We start from the raw sequence: 23501 nt of genomic DNA, 5'->3' as shown, positions 1-23501 counted from the left end.
CTTGTCTGTATGGAGACACTCCCAGAAAACTGTGGGATCGACGGGGAACACAGAGCCAGGACCCCAGTTAACTCCAGCACTCCGCAATGTGCCACCTCCCTGAACCCCCTGTGACAGAGGCAGTAAAGAGGAGGGCTGGCAAGACAAGCTCTCTTCCTATGGGAGACTGAGAAACCTTCATCAGCTGTCTGAGCCACCAAATCTGCCCCATTTTAAAATCAGAGTGGCTCAGAGATACGGACTTCTGTAACAACATAAACAGGTGAACTCATGAAAACTTCACCTAACACTGCAGGAATGTAGATGGGTGTTAAGAGCTAGAAGCTAAAGATCTGAATGAACATCTCCTTGATGATATTCCAAAAAGCCCAGGCAAACTCATTTTCCATATTCAGTGCTGCATAAGCACATGGTTTACTGGTTAGAGCCTGGATGGATTTTAAGCTCTGGTTCTTCTCCAAGCCCTGCTTGGAAAATGCCATACAGTGGGACCTTCTTCAAAGTTACTGATGTCTATCACTCCTGACTGCTTTAATAACCTGAATATAAATTCTTCAGCTGAAAACCTGCACTTTAATATATGCCCAGTGACCAGCTTAGTGCAATCAAGTGCTTTGGATGTCAATGTCCTACAAATAAGGGTTGGTCACAACATTTGTGTGACATAACTTTAGTTACAGCAATATAGGGAGACTGAGGAGGTTTAGCAGTGACTTCTCAGAGTCCCATCTGCTGTACAGAGCTCTGAAGAGGCCACAATAAATGGCCAAGAAACCCGCAGTTACGCAGGTATGGAATGACCAGGGTGCCAAGCTGTCTGTCCCTCAGCAGCAGTAGTACCTCACGCAGCATGAGATGGCACCAGTCACAGTGCTGCCCTGCTAAACAGATCCAGTGATGCTCTCTTATCCCCTTACAGCATCTGCTGTGCTGACCAGCATGCTGAGGCAATACCTGATTCAGGGGAATTGTCCTTAGCTGCACGTTGAGAGTGGATTCAGCAGCCAAAAACGGGACCTCCACGTGTTCAAAGGCAGAGGCAGACATCCCTGGTTAGCAGCAGGATTTTTGCTGTTTAGCCTCTCTGCACCACTGCTGGCAGCACTGAACGATCTGCCCCCAGTAAGATGCAGACTTACCTCCATGAATGTGGACCAAAATGATTAAGCTACACAAAGCTGTAATTTTTGCACTCTGTAACCAGAGTGGGGATTTAGAGAGGCTACACCGCTCATTGCTAAACGTGTCTGGAGCTGAAATGAAGTATGAGTCATTAAGTAGTTTCAGTAGGTGACATAATGAGTAACCTGTTTCCTTGGATACGTGAATGGACTTTCAGCAGGTAGGAGATGTGCTTCTTGTAAAAGGATGAGAAGATTTGGCTCGCACAGAGATAATTTCTTGTAAATGTTACACTGGAAGACAGACAGCCTTTAGCTTGCTAGATCCAGAATATAAAGCATGAAGAGAGCTTTTCCATCCTTGGGAAGAAATGAGTCTAATATGCCAGTGAAAGATATACTATAGCATTGCTGCTAGTGTCAGTAACAGTAACATTTTCACTACACACAGAAGTAAATTCGAACTTGCTTCTAAAGTAATTTGCAGGTAGCACAAAGACTGACAGAATGGCCAGTGATGGTGAAAGATGGCAATCCAGATCAAACTAGACCTTTTAAAAACATGTGGTTTAATACTGATCACAGACAAAGTCACTGATCTGCTAACCACGGATCTACACACACGAATGAGTAAGGCTCCCACAGAAAGCTGTAATGCAAAAAGCTTAAAGATCACAGTGTGAAAGAATTTTATGTAAGATAACAGTGCTTCACTGCAGCAAAAAAAGGCTTATGAGAAACCAGCTAATTATGATGACAAAAGCAAGTAAGGATAGGAAGGTGCAGCCTCTCTTTTAGATTGTTGACATTAATGCCAGATTACTCCAAAGAATAACAGGGATCATCTACATCTTTTAAACAATGCAGAAAAATGAAAGAAGGAGGAACAGAAATAATCTGAAGGATGGAGGACATGCACTGCAGCTGGAGACCTACAGAGTCCACTCTGTCAAACTTTTTCTACAGAAAACTGGGAAATACTTGGACTAAAAACGCCACTGGAAGACAATACCAGATGCTTACATGATTCTTTGATCTACGATAAACTAGCTCAACAAGGAAGTGAAGCCTAAACACATTCAGCTTAGCTATAAGGAACATAATCCATGAAACAGTTTTTATATTAAACCCCCTCTCACAGGAACAGAAAACAGCACAGAGCTCCTCCAAACCCTGTGGTGCCAACACCTGGTCTGCAATGCTGGTCCATTACATTGCCACAGAGATCTCTCCAAACAACTGAATCAGTCTCCAGATTAGCAGAAGGGAGAGCAGCTCTGCACCACACAGCCTTGAGTCTGATGCCAGAGACTTTCTAATGGGGGGCACATGATGTTGGAACGTAACAGGCATGGCAAAGAACTGGGCTATCACCCTACCTCCCACCTCCCTTAAGTTTTCTAAGTGTTTCAAGAATATTCAGCACATTAGTACATTTAGCGCAGGTATTATTTATAAGCTAATGCTCTCAAGTCTGGACATCTCTGCACATGGACAAAACAGATTGTTGAGATATCTAAAATCATTAAAGATGATGAAATATGGAAGCTATTGAATTAGTTGTGCCCATGGTAAGGTGGCAGCTCAGGGTTTGCAGGGTTGGCATTTTGACATTAAAGTGTCTGAATTCTGCAGAAATCCTGTTGGAAGTGCTTGAATCTTTTTTTGGAGCTAGTCTTTTTTTCTTTATGAATCTATGAATAATAAATAGATTCTCAGGTACATTATACAATACTTTGTATCTAGCATTAAGACCTAGTGAAGCTTTCTGCATTACAAGCAGGAATATTTTCTGTACCTATTATTCCAGACTGTAATGCACAATTTTTATAATTTACTTTTTTTTTAGAGAATCTGAACTGGATGCTAGTCTTGGAACAGGTTCCCTGTTCTTGACTGATCACTCAATAAAACCTTGAATAAAACTTCATTGAGAAATGGGATTGCAGCCTCTAGCAAGCTGGCTTAAAAGCTCACTATTTGGTAAAGAATCTGATTTTGCTAGGAAGAATTAGGCATGTACTGAGAAAACTGAACAGATTCAGCCACCTCATCGGAGGACTTAATCAGAGGACTCATTAGTTCTTGCATAGTGATTGGATGTAGGTAAAAGCTGTTGCCTAGAAGCTCACACAGCCAAATAAGGCAAACATTTGATTTAAGAGATTAAGAGAATCAAAGTGATATTTGGAGATGAACTGCAGGCAAGACCTGTTCCAAGCTGGAGAACCAACTTGCGTGTTGCTGTTTCTTACTGCTAAACAATCTTCCCATGACTCTGTCAAAGGCAATCTTTTTACTGGGCTGCATTTATTCTTTTCTGGGGTAAAAAAAAGTTGACTGAATTATACCACGAATAATTCATGTTTTTCAAAGGAAAAAAGATGCCAAACAGATTATTTCTAACTTACCTCTCCGATTAACAGGATCCTTAGCTACATATGCAACATAGTCAGTTGTATCCTGTCAAAAAATAAAGGTATCTACAATGAATGCAAAAAATCTTTGCACTGATCATGGCAAAAGGTCATAGTCCAGAGTGTGTATGTTCCTCTGGGTACAGTCTCAAATGACATGTTTTGCTTTACAGTTGTATACTACTTAAACCCCGTAACAATATTTATGGGTTTTGGTACTGATCCCACCACTGTGCTTTCTCCAGACTGTGATCTATTCCAGCAGAACTTAAAAATCTCTCCCAAGGCTTTGAAAATCAATTAAATAAATTTAGTAGGATTTGGATCAGGCCTCATTTAGAAGGGAGTAGAATTACAAGTCTTCAAACTACCCAGACAATTTGGTTCAGAACATGAATAATGAACTAGTTCTGTGGCAGGAAGAGTGGGAGTAACCGAGCAACAGCGTTTATTCATGTGTGGCAAGCAGGTGTGTTTACTGACTACAATGCCATATGGCACAGAGGTTGGCTGTGACAGCTTGGCTGTGAGGTCAGCCACAGCTTGGCTGTGACAAGCAGTATCCCAGGATGCTCTCCCCCAGACCATGGGCAGCTCCCAGCCATCCCCATTGCCACATGCCAGGTGGATTTTCTGGCAAGAGCAGGCTGACATCTTCTTTGGGGATCTTTTGCTTGCTCTCCTGCCACCCTCACACTCCTGTGCACAAGCAGCGCAGACTTTAATCATTGTGCAGATGAAACAGAAAGGCCAGTGCATCTGAGAAATGTGAGGCATCCTGGCACATCTGGAAAATGCCATATATCTTCGATGCAATCAAGTCCTGGTTAGACCTGGTATTTCCTGACATGCCTGGCTAGTCAGGTATAGCTAAACCTGGGGTATATATAGGATACACTACACTTGGATGCATAGATTTATCCAAAGCTTTTTCAGGTGACTGATCCAAGACCATTGACAATTATGTCAAGATCTAATGTCATAACAAACATCAATCCTCAGTTAAAAGACAGACTTTTTCAGCTTAGCTTTCTCTAGTGCAAGCACACACCACCACCACCCACACAAGATAAATCACTGTGCTGCATGCCTATACAATTTCCTTCCCAAGCAGAGGCCAAGAGAAATGATGAAGCACATTCATGGTTCTGGTGACAGTTGTGTAGCCATATCACTTAATGCACTGTTGGAAGGCACTCAGACACAGGAGTAATGAGGTTGGTCTGTTAAAAAAGCACAGCAGAGAAGAATAGCCCTAGCATTTTGTCCAGTAATTTCTTATGCACCCAGTGACATAGTGTCTGGGCAATTATTTGAGTGGAAGTAATGAGGCACATCAACACATAAGGGGACGATAAAAGTGGCTATGTCTAATAGTAGCAAATAAAACAGAGCCAAGGTAAAGGCCTGAGAGCTGTCCCACAGTTGTCCATACTGTTTAATTATCGCTACTCTCACTTGCCTGGTTGTACTGGTTTTCCAGGCCATGATCTGAAATTCTCTGAGGGACCAGCACATGCTGGGCATCAATCCCAAGAGGCGGCTGGAAGGGAAGATAATGAATGTGTGCATGCAAATTGCACTGTGCTATTTAGTTTCAGGGCCAGAAAACAGGACACAGATCATTTTATTTACTAATACAGACATAGCTAATGGATACATTTATGCCTGAGTAAATCATAGATCTATCTCATAGCTAGCGTGGGTGTGAGAGACCGGAACCACCTACTCTTTATTTCATCTAAAGCTCTCAGATTCAAGCTGACTATAACAAAATATTAAGGACCTAAGATGGGCACATTTCACAGTGGTTAAATTAGAAGACTCCCATCAAAAGGTTATACAGGGCTGGGCTGATGCAGCAAAGTGGTCCCTGACAGTCAAAGACTGAAGACAAGTACAAATATGGTACAATTTTCACCTCAAAGAAATTGAATTGTGGTGCTAAAATCTGAAGGCAGGGCTGAAACTGAAAAACTACTGCCTTCAGGGACCTCTGAGAGACCTGCCTGATTAGGCCTTACAAGATCTGCCTGTTGAAATTTCAGCAGGCATCTCCAGAAACAGATGTCTTGTCTATCAGCCTGGAAACAGTCACCTGAAATGACTATGGATGAAAATTTAGTGTATCATAAGGAGGTGCTGAAAAGAGCTAAAGCAGATCCAGATTCCACAGTCTTGGAAGTGAACTAAAAATTAGTCCAAATTGGTGTGTAAAAGGATTTGGTGGAGAGATTTTTAAGCTTCCATGTGCTGACACAGCCAGAAACTGTCTGACTCATTGCAAAGGGGAATATTGAAAAAAAAAATAAATATATATATATGTGGTATTCAAGCTGTTCTCCAAGACATTGGAATGCTTCTCCAGTGGATATATTTTGAATGATGAAGGTAATTGATGCTTAGGGAGTGGGAGGAAAGTTGCAAAGCTAATTGCTGGTGTGAATGTGTGGCAGATATCCAGAGCAGAAAACTGGACAGGGTGAGAAGTCGGGGAAGTCTTGCTTCTAAATAAACGAAACTTCAAAATTCAAAATAAAAGAAGTATTCCCTGAACAAACATGGGCACAGATCTGGGTTCCTAGTTCAGGATGGCCTTCCTCCATCCATTTTAAATCTCATATGAGGAGATGAGCTTATTGGCTGAGCCCAACTGTGTTTGGTGGTGGCAGTCCTCCACCAAGTGGAAGTCATTAAGGGCTGATGAAAATTATGTCTGGACGACCTTCAGATAAGTTAATAAAGCTGTGACTTAAATCACATCCTTGCATTTTGTCTTCTTCCATGTGCACGTGGGACAAAGGAACCACCTGCTTTATAAACAAGCTTTTGATTTGAAGTTGTGCAAGGTACTAGCCCACTGAGACAAGCCTGTACAGTGTCATTAAATACTCACTTACCCTCTTCACCCCAGAATGAGATCACCATGTAGTGGTCTAATTGGGAATGCAACTTTACAGTTTCACTGTCTCGTGTAGGCTCCCTTACACCATGCAATTTCATTTCTCTGGTAGCCCACTGACTCAGTAGCATGATTTTTATCTCTAAAACGTTTGGAAGAGCTTGATTACTCCAAATTCAATCTCTACTGCTGCTCCTCTCCTCTTTCCTGGTAATTCATCTATCAGTGGGCAGTGTGCAATGGTGTTTCCAGGACTTAGCATTTGGGATGGCAGATGGGGAGTGAACAATCTTCTTATGGAGGCAGGGAACTGTGCTAATCAATCCTCTGCCCACTTCAGGAACTGTTCATTTACAGTATCCACTGCAATCTGTTGTATTTCAAAGCTGCTGTTGATCCATCTTTTGTGCCCCAAATTGTTATGATGTGTTCTTTTCCTTTCTGAAAGTAAACTGAGCTCAGCAGAGCTATACTAAGACTGAAGTTTGCCCTTATGTTTTCTGAGGATAGTGAAATGAACAGAGAAAGTGCCAAAGAACTTCAACTTAACAGAGCTGAACTGAGAGAATTAACCCACAAAGCAGGCTGGAAATGGCCTTACCTGTAGTACATGACTGACAGATTCCATGATGGAGGAAAAGGCAGACTCATTCAAGTAATCTAGGTTTAAAAGCTTTCAGACCTCTAAGGTAAGAGGTGAGCAATGTTCCTGTTTTATAATTCTCTCATTCCTTCCTGGGTGACAAATACTTTTAAAGCACATTTAATATGCCTTTGGATGGACTGCTTATAAAAACAGGAGAAAATGCAACAAGCAGGAGTCCGTGTTTGATCTAAATGAACCAAATGTGTAGGTGTATCTGAAAGCTTTGCAAAACTAGGAAGATCTGGGCTTTTCCTGAAAGCCTGTCTTCAAGCTGCATCAGTGTAGCGAATATACCTGAAGGCAGTATTTAGTACAGTCTCCTCAATGCGTACTTAAAGGCAAGAAGAAAAAAGTAAATGCATGCATTGCTATAAATATAACTGCAACATAGTCTGTTACTGTAAAAAGTACAGAAAAAAAGCCAGTCAAGACAAAAATTCACACAACACCCATATGACTATACTACATTACTCTGAAAAACAGAGCCCTGCTTATCAGTTATTATATGAATGCTTACAGCCCTTTGATACTTTTTGTTTCAGTCAAAGAGAAGGATCTATGACTGCTTGTCAGTCGTTTTCCTCAAAAAGAGTTTGATGGCAACAATCGTTTTATGAAACAAGAAACAGAAGCTATTGTGGCTATATTTTTCTTTCAATGAGCAACGCAATAAATTTTGTCACATAGTCCTCATAAAGCAATATCTACGTGGGGGAAAGCTTTAAAGAAATGCTTACCGGATCACCTCCAGACGCAAAGGAAATAGACTGCATATGGTGATTTGCTATGATCTGTATGGGTCAGAAAGGATAAATGTGAGTCAGTCAGTTTTCTTACAATTTACCCCTTTGATTTTTTTATATTTTTTTTTTTTTTGCATAGGGGTGAAAATCCAAAACCAAGATCAAAATTACCTCTGCATTTCACCTACAAGGAGTGCAAAGAGTGGCATGATAATATAAAAAAACTTAAGGATGAATGTATCTGTGCTGGTGTTCTTTAAAACAGCAGCGTGGCAAAATTGCTAAATGTGCTCAGAATTCCAGTAAATCATATAGATCTGTCACATAGTATCTTTGGAGAAATTTTAATCTGCTAAAGCTCACTTTCTTTATTGCAAATAGTGATGAATGGAGCAAAGGGTCCTATTCATCAAAATAGTTTTCTGCTGATGCCACTCCAGTGAAATCAATGAAATCATGCCAATTTGCTCACCAGCTAAGGATCCTAACACTGCTTCCAATACCTACTGTGTCATTTTATGTTTCAAACACCAACTTCTTTGCAATACGAAAACAATTTTGAATCTAGCTGCAATGTAGCATTATGGACAAACTCTCAGGCATACTCCAGGGCATCTGAAATTCAATTTGCTTATGTACAATTTGAACTAATATGATATTTCTTTAGGAAGAGACAAATTATCATGAAACTAATACAAGGAGAACTGCTCTGCTCCTTTGCTATTCTGAGGTTTAACTTCTGAAATCTTTTAATAATGAAATCATGAAACAACCAAGAAAGAAAAGGTCATTTGAAAGAAAATTTCACTTGATCATTTGAGTCACAGAAACCATGCCAAGGAATTTGTCTGGTATAGGACAGGCCCCTTATTTAGTGCCTCAGAGCATGTGATAATAGTAATTTGGATCTTAATGGACCACTTTGAAGAGACTACCACATACTTTAGAAAAACGTTTTGGAAAAAAATGAGGATAAAAAGACATTCTCTGGGCTGTTTTCCCCATCTTGCATCTTAAAGACCTGAACTAGCAACTCTCTTCCTTGGAAAGAAAAAAGCCTGACATGAGTTTATCTAGATCTAGCTGCTTTGCTAACTCAGAGAGAGCTGACTACTATTCGTAGTGCTTCTTTCATATCAAGAGTTCTTCATTTTCGGTACTCCCGCTTGTCCCACAGCAGCCTCTGAAGATGTGATTAATTTTTAGCGTTCAGTGGTAAACCATCATTCTCTTACTTATCAGTGAGGATTTCTTTCTCTTTTCCCCTAAAGAAGTGATCCTAACAATAGAGATGTACTAGTGAAGATTTGTTGCACATTTAATGTTTGTCACTATCTTGAATTGTGCAAATAATGCAATCTTTCAGATCAGCATCATAAAACACAAAAATTACTTCAGATTGCCTGAAAACTTACTTTTCCAAATTCTAAGAAAACAGAAAAGTGCTTGAAACCATCAGCTGATGTCAGACTTTTTTTTTTTTTTTTAAACTTCCACAGCTAAACAGTTTATTTATTTGAGGTTGGGGTATTCCCCCCACCCTCAACACCAATGTACAGCAAGGCAAGGCACAGCAAATTACCAACGCTTTGCATTGCTTAATATGAAATGATTCACAAGTATTGGCACGTAGTTTAGAAACATTTCAGTCTACCCAAATCTGCATTATAAACGACAAAAGAAAATCATCTTCCACTCATCCCTGCTTAACATGTTCTTGTGGCTTAAGCCCAGCCAGTAATTAATCCCCATACAGCCGCTCACTCCCTCCCTCTTCACCCAGGGGTTGGGGAGGAGAATCGGAAAGGAACGTAAAACTTGAGTGTTGAGATAAGAACAGTTTAATAACTGAGATAAAAGAAAAACAAAAGAACAACACTAGTAATAGTAACAGTTATAATAAAAAGCAAGGAGAAGGAGGGAGAAATGAAATCCAAAGGGAAGGGAGAAAAGAAAACAAGTGATGCACAATGCAACTGCTCACCACCAGTGCCCAGCCAGTCCCCAGGCAACGATCAACAGCCCTGGAACAACCCCCCCACCCAGTTCATATACTGACATGATGTTCCATGGTATGGAATATCCCTTTGGTTAGTTCAGGTTAGCTGTACTGGCTGAGCCCCCTCCCAGCTTCCCATGCCCCTCCAGCCCTCCTGCTGCCAGGTCGAGAAAAACTCAGAAGTCTTTGACCTAGTACAAACACCCCCCAGCAATAACACAAAAACATCCACATGCCATCAACATTGTTCTCACACCACAGCCAAAACACAGCACTGCACCAGCTACTAAGAAGAAAATTAATTCTATCCCAGCCAAAACCAGGACATATGTTCACAAAACTGTTGTGCAGGGGATACATGCACTTGCTTTACTCCTATCCCAAGGGCTAACAACATTGTCCTATCTTTTCTTCCCTTCCAGCTACTCTGGGAAAAATAGGCTATTACAGAAGTTCATAGCCATCTTCCTGGGTGGGGCCTCAAAGGACAAATCTGCTGGGCAATGCTTATTTTCAAATCAAATACTTGGCACAAACAAGAAACCCTTAAGGGAGAACACAGCCAGACTGGGATCTCTGAGAAACCAGATGTTTCCCAGTCCAGCAGCACCCCGACCAAGTCTATCTCAAAAATAATTATGTGAGAGAAAGATAAGCAGTTTTTTCAAATCATAGAAAAGGCAAAACATCTGCGGAATGATTCCTCCCTGAGATAAATCAGTTTAACTCCATCTCTACCCTGACTTCAGCTGAAGACAAGGCGACTTTCAAGGTCTGGCACTTTTTTAGTAGATCTAATTAACACCAAGTTCCTGTGCTTCTGACTGGTGTCCACTATCCCTATGAAAAGCACTGCTGTGTATATTCCACAATAAGGCTCCAAACCACTGCAACTAGCCATAATGCTGCTTCCACAGTTTCAGTGCTCCCTGTAGAAGATTATGGTTTTTTTCTTAATAAGGATAAAAACTAAGATAAATCAATGAAAACTTAAAATAAACAACATTTTTTTAATAGACAAAGTGTGTATTCTTTCTTATTTTTTAATCCTGAGGCTCCAAGGACAGCAGGAATTTCTTTTTATTTTCTCTCTGGCTGTATCTAGGCAGAAAGTTGTGTGCCCTAACGCAGTATGTGGCTCACAGCAAATAGAACAGCAGTGACTACGCATGCCTGTCCGCTTTCTCTTTATATATACCCTGAGCAAGGATTTTTCTCATCTCATACATCATTCACAATCCACTGCAGTGATTCCCCACAGTCTGTCTGTACCTTCAGCACAATGAAGAAGAAATAGGCTGCTTGAAACAGGCTGCCTTGTCTCTCTAAAAGATTAGAATTTCACTGCACTGCAGAATCCCTGCGGCTGTATTTTTACCAGCGTCTTAGGAATAGATTGCTCATTAAGGCTCTAAATTGGAAGAACGACAACAAAATTGGGAACATGCATTCAGTCCTTTAGCCACTTACTCCAAATGCATCCCTTTTAACATTCTGAAAGTTTGTAATTGTACCCAACAAGAACTCCCACGACCAGAAAATGCCATTTCATGTCGTGGGTCTTTTAAGAGCAAAACCTATCTACCAGAAACATAGCAAGAAGAAAATAATTCATCAAAGCGGTGTTGAATACTGGAACAAACTATGACTCCTACTATGCTTTATATGCTGTTTTCATTCATTTTATAGACATTATTGAGGAATAATAACTTTGAGCAACTGAGTATTTGGGCAGAAGCAAATAATGGTGCAGTAGGCTGTTCATCAAAAGCCTCACAAATTAATACGGCAGTTACACTCACCTGTTTTGTATCAGGAGTCATTAGGTTTAAGCTGGTGGTGGAGATATTCAGCATTATGCTCATTCCTGCAAACTGAAGATTGCTCTTTCCCAAGATGCTAGAAAGAACTTTGCTTGGTGGCTGTGAGGGGGATGAAAAAGCACATTTTTGTTCTCTGTTTATTTGGGATGACCTTCATTGTATGCAGGGTTAATTGCATCTTAAAGGTTTCTAATGTTGCTGACTTTCCAAAGAACACTTCATCGCAACAGCTGTTTTCCTCTGGAAATAATTTTTCATTTATACTACTACTGCTACTGCTAATAATAGTAATAATAGTGATAATAGCTAGGCAGGTATTCATACACTCTTGACCTAACAAAACAGGGGTTTTGTGAGATAGCGAAGTCTCATCTTCACCAAGGGACCAAGTAAGCAGACTTAAGATGAATGCTTTAAGTCAGTATCTTAAAATGGCATGTTCTTATTCTATAAACCCCATTTCAGCTCCTGAAAATAAAGCTGTAGTTGGCATCTACTGACTGCTCTACCCCCTTTCCACATGGAAAGTGGGACTCCAGTGATACTGAAGGAATGCTCACAAAAAGAGATACGGTGTCATTGTTGTTATCTTGTAGACTTCTTAACGGTAAGAAAACCCCCAGACATAGGCTAAAACTTCTGTATGCTGGGGTACAACACACAGCTAAAGATTACTCCTAACTCAGAGCATAAGTACAAAGTGTTGGAATGTAATAACGGGGATGTAATAATATGATAACTTTTTTAGGCCTTTCATTCACTAGATCTCTGGAGGTTTTGTAGCAATAAAAGTTATGCTGCTAAAGCAAAATCTGAGCAAAACCTCTCACCTTTAACAGCTATGAGGAAACATACAGCTGCATGACAGCAGCCTCATTCAGATAACCTGTAAAAAATCATATTCCCCAGCCAGAACAGACCAAGTGCTTCCACTTTTTGTGCTTGCATTGGTGGATATTTATGCTGGTCTTTAGGATAGAAAGCAAAGCTGTGAACAGAGGCCATGTTCTTCTGCCACTGTATTTGCATTTGCCTCAAGCTGCCTGCAAGCTTGGGAAGTTTTCTCCCTAGTAGGATGCACACACTTGTGTTTCTTTACTCCTTAAAACTATCATATATTAAGTTTTAGCTTCTTATCCTTCTGTTTAATTGATTAAAAATACACTACCTACATACTGCTCATATGTAATATTTGTGCTGCACCATTTTCACTTTGTCATGTTATAGAGCTAGTACTTCATTAACTTCTCTTTAAAATAAGCCCTTTTGAATATTTGTTTCTCTTCTTTCCTTAAACCTTCATGAATCCTAGCTCATGCCTAGAAATCACCTGCCCACAGTGTGGGTAAAGGTGAAAATTTGGCCTCAAGAAGTACATGTCACCTAAGCAAAACTCGTAAGCCACCGGTGGCAAAAATATGCTGCAAGTGCAGACTGGCAAAATATATCTGTCTTTTACACTTATCTGAATTATTGTTGCTGGGCAAATTTTCTTCTCAGTCAGTACACTTACTTTAAAACTTCTATTCCTTTTCAATAACTGATAAGCAACATTGCTTCTAAAATCAGTAACACAGCAAGTTATCTCACTAGGCACTTGGGACTCTGTTTATCCTACTTTTCCATGATACTTCTGTCATTTTGCTTTCCAAGGAAAAAGTTGTTTTCCTTTTTACTTTCAGGTTTAAAAAAAAAAAAAAAAAAAAAAAAGACAGAGAACATAGAAATGCCAATGAGATAAATGTGGTAGTGGTGGTGGCGGTGGTGAAACCACAACCTTAGTTTCTCAGACAATTTCGAATTACACTGTGACATATGTTGTCACATACACCTTATTTTACCAGGGGAAGATTCTCCACTGCAGACAAGTTGCATTTCATCCCATCCCTTTCTGCTGCAATTCTGTCTAGATGGTGGAGCAGCTGGAAAAGCAGGCAGACCTTTTCCTTCACCTGCCCATTCTCCTCCTGGACCCAACAACACACACAAAGGCTGCAATTAATTGCTTTCTATGCTCCTTCCCTTAGAGTCAGCATTAAATCCTGGCTTTGCCAGCAGACCCCTGGTAGAGTAGGCAGTGCAGGAGCTAGGCTGAGGATTACCCCACTTGTTGCCTGCAGATCCTAACTCCTACCACACAAATAAGAATAAAAGCATGGTAATAACTGTGTCAGGCTGTTGCCTAAACTGCCGAACTCTGATTTAACGTAACAAGTATGTGCACAGAGTTTAGGTCAAGCTGACCCACCCTCTCAAGTCGTTAAATGACTCACCCTCCCAAGTACCCACCATCTCAAGTCGTCAAACTGATGAATGAAAGGACTTCTAACCAAAGGAGTCAATCTTGGGAAACAAAGAACAGATAATGATAAGACACCATTATGTTATGTAAATTATGCAGAAAGAAGCCTCCAACTGAGAAACTTCTGGCCACAAGAGGAGACAAGCTGATAAGGTGTTTCAAATGACAGAAAATTGGTTGACAGTAGGAGAAAGGAAATCGTGGTCATGGGAGATCATGACCTCCAACTCAACAGATATCCCTACCCCGCTGAGAGAGGGCAGAGCCCGCTCGGGGAGCACGGCTAGTTGGCAAAACCCTTCAGCAGCGCTACCTGAGGCTGCCACTGATTTGCGTCAGAAGTGAGGAACTTGTAACCAGTCCTGTGCGTGAATGAAAACGAATGTGTGACGTACTGTGAATGTGCAAGTTCTCTGCTGTATGTGATGTGTACCCTGGAGTAACTTGGTGTGCGTGTTAGGAGGAAAGATCCCCCGTGCACCCAGCGCTGCAATAAACCAGTGTTGGCTTTCTAAACTGCCACTGGGCTTGGAGAGCTTTCCTGGGTACAATTTTTGGTAACAAGGCTAATGCCCATTGGACCTGCCATCAGTGCTGGCCACTGAGGATCAGCCACAGGTGCTTATGGAAAGAGCATAGGGAACAGAGGATCACCTGGTATGTTCTCTCAATTTCCAGAGATCAGTGATTTCCAAACTCATTAATTGTCACTAGTAGAGCTATGGTCCAAGAACAGATCTAATAATTTTCAAAACTATGTATATTTTTGGCCTCTGCAATAGCTTCCAGCACCTATTTCAACAATTTAGTCATGCATTTTATGAAAAGGCATCCCTTTTTGTTTAAGTTTTCCACTTGCAATCTACAAAGGAAAGACAAGAAAAAGGAGGGGGTTTCTACAGTAGGAGCATAAAGGCAAGCCACAATCTTTTTCCTAGATGTACTCGTACTCGTAGATGCCTGTAAAAGCAGATACTGATGAAAAGGGCAAGAGGCAACATACAGTGGGTGAAAACAGCCAATACTTTAAATTACTAATGACCTGCAATTCTCAAAGCTACTTTAAAGTCACCTGCCTGCTGTGTCTGGCCTCCTCTGTGTTGTAACTAAGAAAACACAGCCAACTGCACTACAATAAAAGAAAATACCTTTCGTTTCTTGGAGGTTCCTTTGGCACCAGGCACAGCTTCACAAACACGACTGATTGCTTCCCTGAAGAGACAAAAAAAAGGCTTTATGGCAACCAGATGTGTGGTTTTCTTCATTTTACTTGAAATACACTGGGAGAGAAGAGCTTCAGACCATATTTCTGTTCACAAGTGAGGATAGGTAGTGGGTCAGTTAGCTCTTCTCAGGGCTAAAAACAGGTGTCATTCAAATTTAGATTATTTCAGTGTGAAGCAGAAGACAGTAAATATTCCATGTAGTGTAGGAAGAGTACCTTCAGAACTACAAAGGATAAAATGTTCTGTCACACTATTAAAAAAAACTTTTCTCATCATAAATTAAAATATTTGTCTTTGCACCTTATTAAGCCATGAGGAATCTGATCATAAAACATATCTTTAATCAAATTGCTTTACACCTTTTTTTTCAAACCTTTCTTGTAATGTAAAAAACCTATCATCTTTCTTACTACTATAATATGCACTTTTCCAGTCAAAGCAAAACCACCTGGCTTTAGATAAAATCAGAATCCTAAAATATTCCTGGTAATATGCATGTTGTATACAAAACATGCAATGTACAAAATTTTAATTTGTTCAATACAATCTGAATAATTTCTTTGTGGCTCTACTTTTATATTGTAAGCAAAATTAATGCCATTAACATTTTGCTTTATCTTTCTAATATTATTTCATTCTTCCAATCACAGTCAGGTTGAATGAGAGAAATGCATGTTGAAAATTGATTTGACTTCTTATTGTCTCATAGGACAGTAACTGTATACTGCAAAAACTCTTGAAATCATCTACTGCTACAAACAAGTCTTAAAGATCTTTTCAGTATTTAACAACTTATCTGAATAGCCAATCTGGTCTGTATTCAGAATTTTCTCCCATGCACACAGGGACCTTCCTGAGACCATTAGCTACAAAGCTGTAGCAGATCTGTCCCATTGATACTGTAGGACAGAAGGGCAGAAGGGTTGCACAGGGACAAGTAAAGGTGATTCCAAGCCTTGTTTAGCTGTTTTAAATACAGATTGAGATTAACAGCACATTATAATTAGACATAAACCCATGCAAATAAGATGTATTTTACGGGGGAAAGAATACAGAATGGGAGAAAATGAACTACAAGCTAAAGAGCAGTCAAAATAATCTAAACCTTGAAACATCACATTGATAAAAACAAGGATTATTTTAATTTTGTGCCATGTGCAGGATGGTATTTCAACTATGCATTAGGTGAATGCACAGGTTCAACAAGTAAGTCAGGAGAGAAATGTCATATAGATATCAGCATACAACATATATTGGCTCAACGAATGCCACAGATTTATCCAGTGGCAATCAGTAATCACTATATAGTTATGCCTTGTCTGCTTTTACCTAGGGCACACTCCAAAGTTCAAATCACCTGAAAGAATCATATGAACTTATTATTTTTTGGGGTGGAACAGGCTATGCAGCAGGTTTAAAGTCCTGTCATTCTGAAGATTTTTTTTATTTATAGCAGTTTTTCTAATACATATATATATATATATATATATAAATAAAATAGCAAGCCGTAATCAGAAAAGCTTTCAGACACACAATCTTTTCTTCAGGTCTAGAGGAGAGCTTGTTTGTTCCACAGCTTGTCTTTTTCCTTTTTTCCCCTCAAACTACATCTGCTCAACTAATAAAAATGCCTCTCACTGCAAGCCCTGGCCTGCATATGCCCTCAGACCATCACAGCTACAACAGCACTCCATTTCACAGTTCAGCATTTTTATTTCACTCCTGTATTTACCACAATGCTTCTTTAACTAGAAACAAGTATTTTAGTTAAAGTAGCTACTCACTTGTCTTACAGAACAAGTAAAAATTGTTTGGTTTAAAAGAGCAGCCCTGATGCATCCCAGAAATACAGCACCTCAAGCACCACACACAGTGATTGTTGTGATACCATGACATAGGTTACTTTTTCATGAAAATGTAATGGGAAAAAGAAATATTATTCTTCTCCACCAAAAACACTTTACTTTGACTCAGGAAAAGCAAACAGACATTATGCTATAGAGAGCCATCCCCTCAGCCTTGCTACTGAGGTAGTACTTGCGGTTTCCCATCATTTTTTTGCACTGAACCAAATCCTTTGGAGGCAATGGAGTGGGAATTCCAGGCCTGTGGCAGTCCCAGCCCACTGGTATCTTTCAGACCCATGCCTCTTGCTTCCCCAGGTGTGTCTGAACTTCTCCAACATTTTGGCTGCAAGTTGCTGGCACACAGGTGTCACCAGCACTTTATCCTCTTTGCCTCCTCCAGCTGTCTGATTAGTGCACCAAGACCCCTCACAGGTTTTGCTCTCACAAAAAGGATTTGTGTTTCAGAGATACAAACTGTACTTGAGGGATAAATCTGCCTGTAACTTCCTTTCTCTTCCTGTTTGCCTCCACTGTCTTCTCTCTCTAGCAGCAACATGGAGCAGGTAGGAAAAAACCGGAATTTTCAGGCCACAAGATCTGACATAAAACATTTACAAGCTTCCTATTTTTCTGGTGCAGGGCTGGGATTTGTAGCGGGTTTGCTGCTACCTCTCCTGCCTGCCAGCTCCTGATAAATGGAAAGTGTGTTACTCAGCAGACCCGTCTGACTCAAGGACCTTGCTGATGAAAACCGCCACTTTGAGCACAGGAGGGGAAGCACAGGGGCAGGAAGGGCTGATGCCCAGGGCTGGGGCTGGCAAGGCAGCGGCGGTTACTGTTCGTACACCCTGCCAGGGCAAGCGCTGAGCGGCTGGAAGGGTAGAATAGACATCCTCTCAGTCAGGGACAAACCACTATAGGTTTTCCAACTGCCTGTCTTCCTTTTAGTAAACTACCTTGGTTTTACCAAACTCTGTGATCCCAATGTCTGCAGGAAGACTGGAAGTGGGGGGGAAGGACCTGAGGAAGGTGACAGCTTGGTGAGACACAGGTCAGATGAGTCAGGACGTCCGACCTTGACTTTGACAATTCTTTTACCTTCTGGTTTTGACACGCTGCAAACACTGAATGTATTCAAGCAGCTGTGGGGTTTAAGTTAACAATGCTTTTGATGAAAATGTCGGGAACTTCAGAAAATATATTCATATAGCAATTCTGCCTAGGCAAGGTTGGAGCAGCCTGGCAGCAACTCTTTGTGTACCAGCAACAAAAGGCACAGCACTCTCCCCATCTGGGAGTTAAGGAGTCTTAAAGAAGTCTGATGAAAACAAGAAAAAGGACAGCTGAATACCCCCCACCACACTGATACACTTTTTCTAGAAGGTTCCTGGATCTCTCTGTTCAGAATATTCTAGATAATTTTGGGAGGCAGTGTCTTTACACAGACAACCTGGTGATGTGGAAAAGACATCCTAAAGACTTCTTTCTAGCTTGCACTGCCAGGCAGCACAGGGCAGGTAAAAGCTTTTTTTGCAGTAAATCAAATTTGCAGATGCCTCTAGAGCACAAACACCCGAGCCACAAATCAAGCCCAGAAATAAGATACTGCTGCCAGGTTAAGAGTGCTGTTACCTGGCTGGTGTGTGCAAATGCTTGTCTAAGGAAGGCAACAGCAGAAGTTCCGGACATACTTGCATGGCTAAACGGTTGCACAGAATTTGGAAAAGCTGGATGTGACTATATTTGCTTCCTTGTCGAATAACTTTCTTATTGGAATAGACACATATTACACCTTTCTAAGCCACATGCTGTTTCATTAGCTAGGCTCAGATAAATACCAGTGTAGAGTTATCTTCATCCCTTGTAAAATTAGTTACTGCACTGTCTGCAGTAGGGACCACATGCTGAGTTCCAAATCTGTCCAAGAGTATTTTCTGCTTTGCAGATGGTCATACTGTGGAGTCATTTTGTTGGCACAAAACATGTTATGTATTTTGAATATGATTTCAGCATGCAAATGTATCCCATGAAAAATTACCAATACACATTTTCTGAGGCTGACCTGCTGTAAAATTACTTCTCTCAGGGACAGAAAAAAAGACATTTTACATTGCCATTTTTTCCATTAAAAAGGCTAATGCCCTGATATTTTTCATAGCTTTAGTCATATTTTACCCTGACTGTTATATAAAGTAGCCTACTCAGGAAGCTCTGATCTATTCCTTTATGAAACACCATCACATGAAAGTACCCTCCCCTTCTTGTGGTTTCAAAGGGGGTTTTGGCTATAATGCTAGGTTTTATGGTTGCTGCTTTTAATTGATATGATTTAATTGATTAAAAAGCAGAATTCTGGAACTCGTATTTCGGGGAAATGACAGGCACATACCAATTGCATAGATTTTCTCAACATATTTTAAAAAAAGTACAGCCATCTCTTCTGAGACAAGAAACTGATTAGTTTTTAGTCTGCAGTGTTTTGTATGACAAGACATAAAACCTACCAATATCCTCCTGCTAGTATCTTCTACCATCCTATAGTTACTAAGTTTATCTTTGCCACCTCAAAGTGTAGGGCTTCACAGGTTAAAAAAACAGACATCAAAAGACGGACTTTTTAAAGAAAAGTATGACAAGCCTAGAAGAATTGTACAGAAGGCTCCCAGGTATTTCTTAACAGTATTATAATCCTGTCATTTTTCATTTATAAATCATTACCATGTTGGTTGTACTAGTATTTCCTGAGGAGAAATAAAGTCTATACTAAATGAAAAAATAACTTGCTTCTGAAAAAGAAAAAAACAGAGACCAAAAATAATTTTTAGAAATCCATTTAATAACTGAAGTATTATTTGTTCATTTGCAAAACAGGCAAAATGAGTGTGTGCTGTCCAAAGCACAGGGGATATTCACAGGCTCTGAAGACTAAACCACTATATTACTTCTTACACAACTGTAAATGCCAACTGGCAAATTGACCATATTTGGAAGATGTAAGGATGGAGAAGTAGGTAAGGAAAACAGAACAGAAAGTATGGATAGGAAGGGTAGGCTAACTGTGTGGCATGGATGCACCTACTGCCACAAATTCAGAGTACCATGTAGGCAGCACCCCTGTGGGGAAGTCCCCAAGACAGTGCCACAGAGACCAAGTGGTGACATTTGTCACACCAGCCTGACCAAAGCGAAGCCTGTCCTGACCGCACAAGTGATGGAAAGCCTGGAAGAAAAGGTTTGCAGAATAAGGCAACATCAGCAGATGTGGCACGCAAGCTGTTGTCAATCGTAGAGTAAGGAGATGACGACTCCTCCTTTTCTTCCCTCAGCTCCTCATTTTGTTTCTTGAAACGAAGTTTTTTCACATGTAGAAAATCTACAAGTAGAAAATGAAAGGAAGCTGGCCGACTTCATTTTTGGTTTATTGAATAAACTTCATACAGTAAAAGGGTTGTCTTTGGCAACTGTTAGACATAAAGTACCACATGGTATTAGGGATGTATAGATAGTATGCAATCTATCCAATGGTTGCTATTCTTATGCTCCTGCATCTTCACTGTGAGACTTACATCAATCTGCTAACAGGAGTCAATGCACTTGAGAGGACTCCCTTGCTTTTACTGCCAAAGAAACTTTTTATCCATTGGTACGCTCAATGACAGCTCTGTTCTCACTATTTACAGATGATGTAACTTTTAAGGAATATTTGAGGGAATTTCAGTACAATCCGTACCTTCTTTTTCAACATGCAAGTAAGTTTCAAAAACTCTGTTTCATTCATCAGTAACAGGGAAGTCTACCTCGAATCTGATGACTTCTTCTAATACAGTAGTTCTGAACAATGCTCTTATTTTTAGAAATGGAGAGTGAAACTGTTTATCCAGTAGCACAAGTTATTTAGATACATCTCTTCACTCTGCATGCACACACAGTCAGATTTGTGTTTAGCAAAACTGGAGCAAACATATCCATCTTTATCTTACAGCGATGGGAAATGCATGCCACCAACAGGCGAAGCCAAAGAGGCATACAGCTGCTCCTCCACCGCTGAGAACACAGTCATACATATCTGCATTTAATCATTATTTAGACTCTGACAATCTTGGTCCAAAATTTGGGGTACTTTTCAAAGAGGAAACCTCTTAAAATACTGGTTGCATTTTTTATGAGCATGAAGTGATGGTATACAAAACCTTGGTTTTGCATGCACACCTACAAAAGCCTGCCTTTGCACAATCCTCCACCTGTCAAGAATAAGGTCAATGACACCAAAAAACTAAAGAAAAAGGTACTTGGAGGTTTAGATCTGTTAGGTAGCTCAATCCTTGAACATCTTTTGTGACCTTCAGGCTTTATTCCACTCAGCCTGGTCTCTAGCTGTTTATCCTAGTAGTAGTCAGGCAGATGCAGAGATAGAAATTAAAATTGTCTTTTGTTGCTAAATCAGGATCATAATAACCTCCAAACTGGGTCCAGCCTCAGGTCATTTACTATAGTATCTTCTCTCTCAAAGTGTAGTGCACCACGAGTATTTCAAAGCAAAGCATAGGAAACCTTACAAAAGTAAAATGCAAAAATTTAGTCTAATGAATATTTTTCTCTAACCCCCTCTTTGGCTCCAGGTCCAAAGCAGGATTTTGGAGATAGATATCTTACAAAATCTCTTTTTTATTAGAGGATTAAGTTCTAAGACTGACATTTTGAATAACCCCATAAGATATATGACATTTTATAAATATACAAGTCATATATTAGCAAAAAGGACCTGTCATACGAAAAACACTCAAATTCCTTATGCCTTCATTTCTCTGTGTAAACAAGCTGCTAGGTGCTATTAGCAAAAGAACTTGAGAGTGTGTCCATTTCCAAGGTGTTAGGTAGTGGTTAACTCTGTATTGCAAATTGCATTTAAAACATGTTAAGACCACTCTGCCTCAGTCCTTCTGCTCCTGCAGAACCATGTGGAGTCACCAGCTTTTTGAAAACCCAGGGTGCAGCTGTATGTGTACCTGTTTCTCTGACCATTTGGGTTCCCCATCCCCTGAGAAGCTCTCTGCATTCTCACAAAGGCAAGTGGAATGGGGCAGTTTAATTAATTACTCTCATTCAGGCTTTGCCTTACCATATATTAGTCAAATTAATCCAAACAGTAACTAACATTTCCCCCGCTAACAGTACATTGAAAGACTTCAACGTTAAGCATGCAAAATCCTATTTATTCTAACCCATTTCTAAAATGCTAAAACCCCATGCCAAAATAGCAAATATGTATTATTTTCTGACAGTATCGGACACTGTAGCTGTCATTGCCCCACTTAGAGGTGTGCTGTATGAATTATAAGGATGTCTCCATCCACTTTTGGGAATCCTGCTTCCTGGTGAACTGGGCAGTAGTCAGCACCCCGTGTTTCCCAGAGCTTTGGCCCTAAAGTAGTGTGCACAAGGAAACAGCTTTATCATTCACATCCCTTCCTGCACACAGATGTGTATCCAGATTTTGGTGCAGGTATGCGTGTTCTGCCATCCCCTAAGCACTACCCCACATCCAGAGTCCATGTAGCAGAAAGCAAGGGCAAACCACACTCGCCTTCCAAGCAAGAGAACACGTTAAGGAGGAGACTGAATACAGAATTCACTGTAGATAACACGTTACCTATCCACCTTCAAAAATCACAGGGGAAACATTCTTCCTTTTCAGTGTCTTCCACCCATTTTTCAGTGATGCTTGCTGACACTGAATTTCTGCAAAGAATACAGACACAGTTGAAAGAAACACTACATCAACAGACCTTCACTCATGCTGTTTAGCACGGGACTCAAACCCAGCTCTAATATCTGGGTTTCTGTCACCTCGCCTCCAAAAGCTTGGGATATTAGCATAAATGGATTTGTTTTTCATGATTAATAAAGTTCAGGTCTCAAATTCGGAGAGGATCCTCTTTCACAGTGTTCAGCCCAACAGAGTTCATGGAGAGGACTGAGATCAGAGTTTGGATTTGGGTCCACTGCTGATACCAAGTATTTCAGTCCTCTGGTCTACTTGCTGTTAACAATGCAATTTAATGTTTTATTCAGCTCAAGGAAGCATAACTTTCTGAAGCTGCATGCAGTAAACTGGTTTCATTCAATTAAATGCCGATGAACATGCAGCCTTATAGTCCAGACAGTGCATGCAACGCTACTCTAATTCAGTACATAGCTAGACTCATGCACACAACACAATAGTGAAGATTCATTACATCATAACAGATTTAACAAGAAACATACAAACATATTACATGAACTGCAAACACCGCACACGTTACAAAAGAATTTTACCTGATTTTTAATTTTTTTAATAAACAGCCTGAGGGCACAAAGGGCCTGGCCACACAGGCTTAAGAGTAGTTTCTTTCTGTGACGGTGATGGTAGCTTTCGGGTGAGTTTAGGACCACTTGACATCTGCAGTTAGTAGTTTCGCCTGCTAGTCCTCCTGTT

The 23501-nt window shown here is 40.4% G+C and overlaps 1 protein-coding gene across 1 annotated transcript in view; it reads right to left on the bottom strand.

Moving 5' to 3' along the window:
- SHC3 (SHC adaptor protein 3) overlaps nucleotides 1-23501 on the bottom strand; it is a 56239-nt gene that overhangs the window by 7581 nt on the left and 25157 nt on the right. The window contains exons 3-7 of the mRNA XM_037372622.1: nucleotides 15102-15165; nucleotides 11631-11750; nucleotides 7824-7877; nucleotides 3533-3584; nucleotides 2145-2209 (exon numbers count right to left, since the gene is read on the bottom strand). Coding sequence (XP_037228519.1) covers nucleotides 2145-2209; nucleotides 3533-3584; nucleotides 7824-7877; nucleotides 11631-11750; nucleotides 15102-15165 — 355 coding nt within the window. The remainder of the gene's footprint in view (nucleotides 1-2144; nucleotides 2210-3532; nucleotides 3585-7823; nucleotides 7878-11630; nucleotides 11751-15101; nucleotides 15166-23501) is intronic.

This window comes from Falco rusticolus, chromosome Z (genome assembly GCF_015220075.1).
Source record: "Falco rusticolus isolate bFalRus1 chromosome Z, bFalRus1.pri, whole genome shotgun sequence".
NCBI classification, from domain to species: Eukaryota; Metazoa; Chordata; class Aves; order Falconiformes; family Falconidae; genus Falco; species Falco rusticolus.
This window is presented reverse-complemented; position numbering and strand designations above follow the sequence as displayed.